Source organism: Gouania willdenowi, chromosome 16 (assembly GCF_900634775.1).
Source record: "Gouania willdenowi chromosome 16, fGouWil2.1, whole genome shotgun sequence".
NCBI lineage: Eukaryota > Metazoa > Chordata > Actinopteri > Blenniiformes > Gobiesocidae > Gouania > Gouania willdenowi.
In genome coordinates, this window is record NC_041059.1 from 39,756,963 (window position 1) to 39,767,278 (window position 10,316).

The 10,316-nt window shown below is 40.4% G+C and overlaps 2 protein-coding genes across 2 annotated transcripts in view; one reads left to right on the forward strand and one right to left on the reverse strand.

The window, feature by feature from the left end:
• LOC114477622 (NACHT, LRR and PYD domains-containing protein 3-like) overlaps positions 1-10,316 on the reverse strand; it is a 425,926-nt gene that overhangs the window by 270,932 nt on the left and 144,678 nt on the right. The window lies entirely within an intron of this gene.
• The window catches only part of znf385d (zinc finger protein 385D), a 117,423-nt gene that overhangs the window by 100,378 nt on the left and 6,729 nt on the right, over positions 1-10,316 (forward strand). The window contains exons 5-6 of the mRNA XM_028470052.1: positions 3,772-4,062; positions 7,398-7,582. Coding sequence (XP_028325853.1) covers positions 3,772-4,062; positions 7,398-7,582 — 476 coding nt within the window. The remainder of the gene's footprint in view (positions 1-3,771; positions 4,063-7,397; positions 7,583-10,316) is intronic.

Here is a 10,316-nt window from a genome sequence, read left to right on the forward strand (position 1 = left end):
CATCTATATCTATTTCACTGTACAGCTCACTTCCGGTGTGTACATGAGCTCCCGTGGACTTCTCTTTTCTCTTTTGAGGAAAAATACTTTTTTACTGTTCTTTATTTGGTGATGACATTTCAAAATTATTATTATTATTATTTTCATGTTAGTTTGACCGTTCGCTATTTAGACCTGACAGACCTCACCCGGAAGTTATTGACGGCAATGGCTGCTGTGTTGAAAGCTGCACATTTCTCAGCAGCGCGTGTGTGTGTGAGAACCAACGGAGGAGATGAGAGTCCAAGATAGATAATCACTCACACATACACACACACACACACACACACAGACACACACACACACCGATCAGGTGCACTTCACTATCGATCACCATCTACGTGTGTAACGGACCACCATTTATTTCGGTTACAGTCTGTGTCATGACACCCTTCCATTGGGTGGTAGTGACTGTAGTGTTGAGTCAGATCAGTAAACGGTGCTACATAGTGAAGGTCACCTGATGATTACTGCAGCTTCACTCACTATACACCTGTTACTACACCTAACTACTGAAAATAGATATGTTTAGTGAAAGTTAGGCAGGCACACACACACTAAACGACAACAAAAAATATGAAAATGACTCAAAATACACAAAACTAAATATTTATACAAAAATTACACAAAAGACAACAAAGAAAAATACACCAAACGACAACAAAAACATGAAAATGACTCAAAATACACTAAACTAAATACTTATAATCCCACATGAATGCATACTTCCGACGGGCACTGTACATTACAGAAAAAAACACCAAACAAAAAAAATATATAAAAATGAGTTAAAAAAACATTTATCATGCACATGTCTCATAGAGTTAAACCAGGGAAATTGCACACGCTATTTTACTTTGCACCTGCAAATCTACCCCTTTACTTTATTATGCTACAAAGTATGTTGTTATTATTATGCCCATTATTGACAACTCTTCTTAAGCTCCCACTATATGAATATATACTTACGATGGGCACTGTACTAGACTTCAAAAAAAACATACATTTACAGAAAAATACAACAAAAATATGAAAATGGCTCAAAATACACAAAACTAAATATTTATACAAAAAATACACAAAATTACTCCTGAATCACACTACAATAGCAGCAAAAACAATAATTATACAAAAATACACATGACTCCAAAAAAACATGTTACAAAAAAATTTAAATAAAAAACAGCAAACATTTATGCCCAAAAAGACAACAGAAAGATACACAAATACACATGACTCCAAAAAACATACGTTACAGAAAAATACACCATACAAAAAAATATAAAAGTGATGATGAAGTCATCCCCTTGGATGTGTTGAAGGAGAACTGGATGGCTGAGGAGGCAACTTCTACTACCAACACCAACATTCTGTCCTACGTCCTCCAAATGAGAGATAGGCTAAACACCTTCAGAGAAAAGGCTAAGGAGAACATGCAACAAGCACAAGAAAAGCAAAAGGTATGGTACGACAAACGTGCCCGTGAGCGAGAATTAAAAGCGGGTCAACAAGTACTTGTATTGCTACCAAGTAGACGAAGCAAGCTACTGGCAAAGTGGCAAGGCCCTTATGCTGTCACTTGAAAGGTACCATCTAGTTGCCCCTTTTCAAAAACTGATGGACATTGTGCTTATTGACTGTTCTCAGTTTGCAGCTGCTTACCTTAATGATATAGTCATCTACAGTGAGTCCTGGGAGGAGCACCTGGAGCACCTGAAAGTTGTCCTGATAAGGATACAGGAAGCTGGCTTAACACTCAATGCAGCTAAGTGTTCGTGGGCTCAAGAAGAGGTGAGATACCTTGGGTACATTGTGGGCCGTGGGGAAATCAAACCACAGATTGAGAAAATCAAGGCTATACAACTTATTCCTAGGCCCAAGACAAGGAAGTAAGTGCGATCATTTTTAGGAATAGTGGGGTGGTACAGAAGATTTATCCCTAACTTTTCAACGTTGGCATCGCCTCTAACTGATTTACAAATAAATCTGCCTCCAAAATAATTTGGACTGATGAATGTGAGAAAGCCTTCTGTTTGATGAAGATGCAAATCTGTGAAGCTCCTGCGTTGCAGAGTCTTGACTTCTCAAAACAGTTCCTTGTACAGGTGGATGCTTAGGAGCAGTGCTAGCCCAAAGAGAACCTGGTGAAGAAAAACCCATCCTCTTCTTGAGGAAAAAACTGTTTGAACGAGAGAAGAAGTACTCTACTGTGGAGAAAGAAGGCCTAGCTATAAAATGGGCGGTTGATTCTCTAAAATACTACCTCTTGGGAAGGAATTTTATTTTCCAGACTGATCACAGACCATTGACATGGATGCACCGTGGCTCAGGTGGTAGAGGGTCATCTTCTGATCGAGAGGTTGGGGGTTCGATCCCGGTACCTGACTATGTGTCGAAGTGTCCTTGGGCAAGACACTGAACCCTAAGTTGCTCCCAGTGGTCGACTAGCGCCTTGCATGGCAGTCCTGTCCCACTGGTGTGTGAATGTGAGAGTGATTGGGTGAATGAGCTGATATGTAAAGCGCTTTGAGACTGTTTCAGTGGTGATAAAGCTCTATATAAAATCAAGTCCATTTACCATTTACTCAAAACAACATCAAAATCCAAGAATCCTACGTTGGTGCTTAGCCATACCAGTTCACCGTACAACACTGCTCTGGTAGGAAAAACATCATTGCCGATTATCTCTAACGTTTACCTGACATTTGTGAACCAGAGGGAGGAGGAAGGGTGAAATGTTAGGAAGCAAAATCTCCCTCAAAACAAAAAATGGATATTTTATAATTTATGAAATCAAACATGTATTTGTTTTGCAAGAGAAAAACTGTTTAATATAATTTGTTAAATTCTTGTTTCATAGTAATTATAAAGGATTCAGTTTTGGTTTAAAAAAATTAAAGGGAGAGATTGAGGAGGCGGAGCCTCAGGTCTATAAGACTGAGCAGGAAGTGAAGGTGAGAAAAGAAAACCAAAATGGCTTCTGCAGCACACCTGGACAAGGGAGATGTTTGAGCAGGTCTGAACTGAACACTTAGTTGTTTGAAGAATAAATGCTGTTTTGGACTAAAAACAGAAAATAAATTGACTGATGTTTGGAACCTGAATTGCTCCCTTTGCCTTTGTTTAAAACTTGCTATGACACATCCCTTTTGCGCTGACACAGAATTCTCTGTGGTGTGATGTTGTGTCAAATCTATCGACGTTTCCTACTGCTGTTGTTCCACATTTCCCTTTGAACTCGTACTTTTGGCCTCGTTCCCTCGACTAATGAACATCTGATTTTCATATATTTAAAATAAATCAGTGACTTTTAAATACATACAAGGATTTATTTGTTAGAATTGTCATTATGTGCATGAACATAAAGAAACATCGTCCCCAGGTTCCCCCTTAAGCCCTTATTTTTTACTTCTTCTCTTTTTTCTTCTTTTTTTTTCTCCCTTTTTTTGTTGACATTCTTCTTCTGTTGCACAATTGTTTTTCACAATGTAAATGAAGCAACACTGCACCCATTAGTTCATGTTGATGAAAATTATCAGTTATTTTACCAATCCTTTTTGCATTATTGTATATGTTACACACATTGTGGTTGGCATGAATCTAGAGATGCTGTACGTGTTTAATTCTAGTTTTTCTTTTGCCTCCCCAGCAACAATATAAAACACTACCTATGACTTAATGCTAATCCTGCTGTCGATTGATTATTTCCTTGTTCTGTTCTGTTCTGTTCAGATGTCGGCTGTGGATCGTCGCCATTGTCTCCCGTGCTCAGGCCAGCCACGCCCACGCCGACACTAAACGTCCACCACATGGCATCAGTAGCAGAGTCTAGCCCAGCCGTCAGGGGAGAGGAGACACCACCGCTGCCTGGGATCTACTCACCTCCAGAACCAGAACCAGAACCTGAACCAGAGCCTGAGCCTGAGACGGAGACGGAGGAGGCGAAAGCTCGACGTCTGCTGTACTGCTCTCTGTGCAAAGTGGCGGTGAACTCAGCATCTCAGCTGGAAGCTCACAACTGTGGTGAGAAACGTGCATGACTTCTTCTGTTTACTGTCAGGACAAACGTGCACAACAGTGACCATGCAACACAAACTACATTTTCTCATCAAAGATAAGTGGGGTATTCCAGAAAGGAGGTTCAATAAACTCTATGTTACGCTATCTGTAAACCCTGAGTCAACATACCCCGCGATGGGAAACTGAGTATTCGGTTCTATTACAGCAGGTAAGAAGTGGGTCAATCACCTCTGAGTATGTACACCTTTCGTTACTCATGTGCACGAGCGCAATAAAAAGCCATCATCAATGGAGCAAAGATACCACGAGCTACCATGGCAAGGAGCCAGAAGAGAGTGCTTTATTTCAGCCCTGATGGAGCCAGAAGTTCTCCTGCAGGTGTTTGTGGAATATCATAGATATTTATAATAAATACATCTATGGGGAATATGAGCCTGTTTTATGAGACTGTCACAGCCTAAAGGAGAAAATATGGGCTTGGGAGGACATTGCTCAAACACTCAACAGTTAACCGTACTTAAGATCCTATCAAACATGTAAAAATAATTGGTTAAAAAGGTTCATTTAGGGTCAGCTTGACAGGAGAAAAGCACACTTTGCTGCAGCTAAAAATGAAATATGAAAACATCATTCAGAATGGCCATCTCACCACTTTCAGATTTTAATTAGATTTTTTAAATTGTCGCATCATATTGAAGGGTATAAATGTGTATTCCTTCAAATCAATCATAAGAATAAAGAAAGCGATTGAAAGACGAAAGACATGAGACTGCCCTCGTCCTCTGTAGCTACTTATTGTTTCTGTTTAGGAAGAAGACGTCAGTAGGCGTATTAATGCAGATCAACATTTCTGATTGCTCTGCATTCATAGCCAGGGGGCGGAGCCACAAACGTGACTGTCTCTGATCTCAGGGTCACATGATCGACATTCATATCAGCATTAGAATAAGGCCCAACCAGAGCATTAACACAGGAAACAAAGGCTTTTTGTGTTTCTGTTGTCATTTTGTTTTATATTTCTTTCATTCTGTGTATTTTTAATGTTCTTTTGTATTTTTTTTATCTCATTTGATTATTGTTGTTTTTTTTGTGTTTTTGGAGAAATCTTTTGATTTTTGCTGATCTGTATATTTTCTGTGGAACTTGTCGCTACATGCAAAGCTAACCCAAACATGTGGGACTTGTTGCTACGTGCTAAGCTAACCCAAACACGTGGGACTTGTTGCTACATGCTAAGCTAACCCAAACATGTGGGACTTGTTGCTACGTGCTAAGCTAACCCAAACATGTGGGACTTGTTGCTACGTGCTAAGCTAACCCAAACATGTGGAACTTGTTGCTATGTCCTAAGCTCACCCAAACTCATGGGACATTTTGCTATTTGCTACGCTAACCCAAACATGTATTTTTCTTGTAATCTTGTGTGTTTTTGTTGTACTTTTGGTGGCTGCTCAGTAGCCCGAGGGCTGCTGGTTTGTCTGCTTTACAGAATGTATGAAACACTCCAACATCTGACAGGAATCCTCCAAACAGGAGTGGAAGCTTTTTTAAAAGCTTCTAATCTCAGTGAAGACGAGTTACAGCAAGTCAAAGCTCCATTGGTTCCACAGCTGAGCTCGTAGCTACAGTTTCACATTGTTAGTGTTCAGGGAGAAAAACAAGTTGGTCTCAAACAAAGTGGAGCATTTTTCTGGGCCACTGTTGTTGTCCCATCGGTGAATGTTGTGCTTCTAGAGTCCAACAGACTCTGAAACTCTAATCTATTCTTCATTGGGAGCTTCAGCCTGGTGGATCTGACAATAGAAGCAGAACAGAAGAGTGGCTTCCAGCTGCTCGCTGCATCAGAAGTGGGTCATCTTCTTCTTGCTCGACACAACAATGCCATCAATGTCGCTAAAGTGGAGTGTGCGTTCAGTGTAAAGACGTGCAGGAATAATCAGGCCAAGCCCCATGCTGGGAAGAAATGCGAGTCAAAGGCTGCAGCTTCACAACATGAATGTATTAACGTATCTGATTGATATCCAGAGCAAAGAACAACTATAATCTGACAGCGTGCATCTGCGTTGCCAGATTGGGTTCTACAATTTCAAGCCCATAAATGTTAAAAATGTGCAAAAAAAAGAACAAGTGCTAGTTTAGTTTTAGTTCAATCTTTTGTTAGGTGACAATAAAATTACTATGTAATATTTATTATTAGCAGGTTGACGCCATAGCAAAGCCCCGCCCCTTTACCGCTTGACCCTGCACCTGTACATGCTAAGCTAATCAAGCTGCTATCGAGTTCCTTAGACTCCCAGAAAGGAAAACATCTTTGAGTTTCCTAATCCATCACACGAAGTACGCCATCAATATGACGGCGTTCATGAGCATTAGGAAACCCAAAAAATACCAAATACAGAGCGACGGCCAAAACACGACAACAAAAAATACCTGAAAAATCAATTAAACAGGAAAAAATGTTGAACACTAATAAAGAAAAACCAGAAAAGATGCGAAATGAAAAACAAGATCACAAGAAAACCACACTACATTTCTGAAAATAACTGGAAATGAAAACTCAGTAACAAAGCCCCACCCCTTTGACCCCTGGTAAGCCAGCATTGCTATGTGCTAAGCTAACGCAAACATGTGGAACTGGTTGCTACATGCTAAGCTAACCCAAACATGTGGAACTAGTTGCTACGTGTTAAGCTAACCCAAAACTGTAGGACTGATTGCTACATGCTAAGGTAACCCAAACGTGGAACTGGTTGCTACGTGCTAAGCTAACCGAAACATGTGGGACTTTTTGCTACATGCTAAGCTAACCCAAACATGTGGGGCTAGGTGTGACGTGCTAAGCTAACCCAAACATGCAGAACTGATTGGTATATTGCTAAGCTAATACAAACGTGGAACTGGTTGCTACATGCTAAACTAACCCAAACATGTTGGACTTTTTGCTACAAGCTAAGCTAATCCAAACACATTGTACTGGTCGCTACATGCTAAGCTAACCCAAAAATCTGTGACTTGTTGGTACGTGCTTAGCTAACCAAACATGTGGGACTAGTCTTTGGTATGGACACAAAAAGTAAAAACCCAAAGTGAGACCAAATCAAAGCGTCCCAGAAAATGAAAACATCTTCATGTTTCCTCATCTAGTTTTAGGACAGACTTTGCTTGAATTGCCAATACTGGTTTTATTTTTAATTTGCACATTTTACTGACCTTGTTTGTTAAACTCATAAATATTAAACTTAACTGCAGACTGTAGAATATATTAAATTCACTTTATGAACACTTCTACTGGTGTTTTCAGTCTGAGAGTAACAGTTGATGTTGTTTTGAACCTTCAGGTACGAAGCACAAGACGATGCTGGAGGCTCGGAGCGGCGTCGGCTCCATCAAGTCGTTCCCACGAGCCGGAGTGAAAAATATACTGGCCCCGAGCTGCAAACCCTCCGTCACAGGCCTGCAGAATAAAACCTTCCACTGTGAGACCTGCGATGTTCACGTCAACTCGGAAACTCAGCTCAAGCAGGTGAGCGATCCTCAGCTGCTGAGTGGAGTTTGCATGTTCTCCTTGTGCACTGTGCAGATGCTCTCACAGTACATGAGTTTTACCATTCTGAGCATTAATACAGGAAACAACAAAGGGTTTGTTTATGTGCTTTTGGACATAGGCGGAGTTTAACATTGTTGCCAGGGGGGCAAAAAAATTCAAAATAATAAAATAGAAATAAATATAAAGAATGTCTCGAGTTTTGCTTCACAAATAAGGAATGAAAACAATGAACCAATCTAACTGTTTTTATTATTATTGCTCATTTCTGTAACATAAGTTTTGAATGCTGTATTATGAACCTGCCAAAATAAATCCAAAATGCAGCTTGAAATGTTCAGCACCCCCTGTAACTTTAAGAAGGAGAGAGTAAAGTTGCTCAAATTAAGCAATGTTATTATTTATGATGTTCTTCATGATATACAGTATCATACATCACTGGATACATGTGCTTTAATATGGGAGATACGCTATAACATGGAGGGATAGGCTTTCTGTCAGTTGTAAATCACTAAGTTAGACACAGGTAGGATAGAATAAAAGTCCAACAATTTTCACAGCTCCACTCCACGTCTGATGTACGCACTGATGTGCGTGCAAAGGTGTGTCCACAATGCATCTAAGGTGCGTCTAAGCTCTGTCCAGTTGAGCATAGATTGCGTCCAAGTGCATCCAAGTGCGTCGCAATGCACTGAAAGGCCTCCAAATGTGGTCAACAAAGGGTTTTCCCTCGCTCTTTCTGCTGGCCCGACTGCTTCTTCGGGCCCGGGGGCGGCTTATGGGTTTTGCAGTAGCGGCTCTTGGAATCACATTTGTCATGGACGCACTGGCCTCGGGCTGTGGGATAACACTCATACTGGGCTCAACCATAGACACGTTGTTCCCAAATACCTGTTTTATGTAACTTCCACTCACTTCCTCCTCTGCTCACAGCCACCATCATTATTCCTAAGCCGCACACTGGTCACCAAACTGGCTTGATAACACAACAATAAGCACAATATACACAACCACAATTTCACATCACATCACTTGAAACTTATTGATTATTCCCCACCCATTCGTTTTCCTATCTTGTATCCCTCCTCCCTGTTAACTCCCCCCCCCCCACCCCCCTCACCCTGGTGTAACACTGCCCTCTCTCTTTTACATCCTCCCTTTAATAAAGTATTTACCCTTCCCTAGGGAGGGCTGGTGATGGTCACAATTATGCAATTAAATAAATTCATTTATTTAATTGCAATAATAAAATATGCATTGCTGTTAAAAGATTGCACTTCTTGTAGTGTTAACCTTCAACAGCATGTGCAGACAAGGTGAAAAAAAAAAAAAAAAAACAAAGGGTTTTCCCCCGTAGCTCACCCCACTCCAATGTGCCACCACACTTCCAATCTACCTGTATAAGTCACCTGTGCTAATGCACACCCAGTGACACTTCCAGCACCAATCAACTAATCCCAACAAAGGTAAACACAAGCGGGCAGCCACCTTTTTTAGGGAAAGTGGTAGAGTGGTCGTCCTCTGATTGAGAGGTTGGGGTTCGATCGCGGTGTATAATGGTCTAAGACACTGAACCCCAAGTTGCTTCCAGTGGTTGACTAGCGCCTTGCATGGCAGCTCTGTCCCAGTGGTGTGTAAATGAGCTGATATGTAAAGCACTTCTGACCTCTGTCTGTGAAAGGTGCTATAGAAATAAACATTACCTACTAACAACATTGCTTTGCCTGCACTGTGTGCTCCCGTGGCCAGGGTTGCTGATTTTGTTGCGCGAGGGAGGGGGTCGAGTAGATTGGAACGACACCGCTCAATCCACCGCTTTGTATCCAGTCAAGCATGCACTGATCGCAGAGTTTGCTCGTTCTCTGTTCCAACCACTTGTTTTCTCATCGCTAGAAACAACAGAATTGTGTCTATGGAGCACCCGCGGTGTCCGCCATGTTGTAAACAAAGCTCTGAGCTGCTACGGGAGGCAGGAGGGTCAAAAGGCTGCGGTCCTTTAAATCTTTTTTACTTGATTTTAATTTGTGAACATTTGAATTTTATGTCGCAATTTTTATTATTTCTGTTTTTTGGCATTTAAAATATTTGAATACTATGTACATTATATTAAGAATTGTATTTTTTCGAATAAATTTGGGAAAATTGTAATGAAAACTTTTGATCCCTGCCCCCCACAAAGTATGCGTATGAATACGTTTCCTAATGCATGTTCTCACTTATTCACGCTCTTAAAGGATTAAATGCTTCTTAAATATAGCAGCATATCACAAGAATCATCTACCATTTCAAAGCTAAGAATCTTCCATTTTTAACCATATAAACCATTCTAAGACACAACCATCACAGCAAACACACGCAATTATTTTATCAAACAAGCCAGCACTTCTGACCTTTAAAGCGATGCCATGTCTTACTGAATCTACATGAAAGTGATCTTAAAATCTTCCCCAGACAGTAAAAAAATCCAATGAATCTAACCGTGTCATTAAAAATCATCATTTATAGATGAATGTTGTAAATTATTGATATAATCTTTCTCCTTCATTTTTTCTGTAGTACCATACATGAACTACTGGGTGCAGTGTTGCTTCACCATTTACATTGTGAAGAAGTTTGGTACAACAGAAGAAGAACCAAGTCACATGACTCCAGTGCCAAAAAATAACTTGTGTTTTTAAATGAACAACAAATTAATTCATTTATATTTAGTATT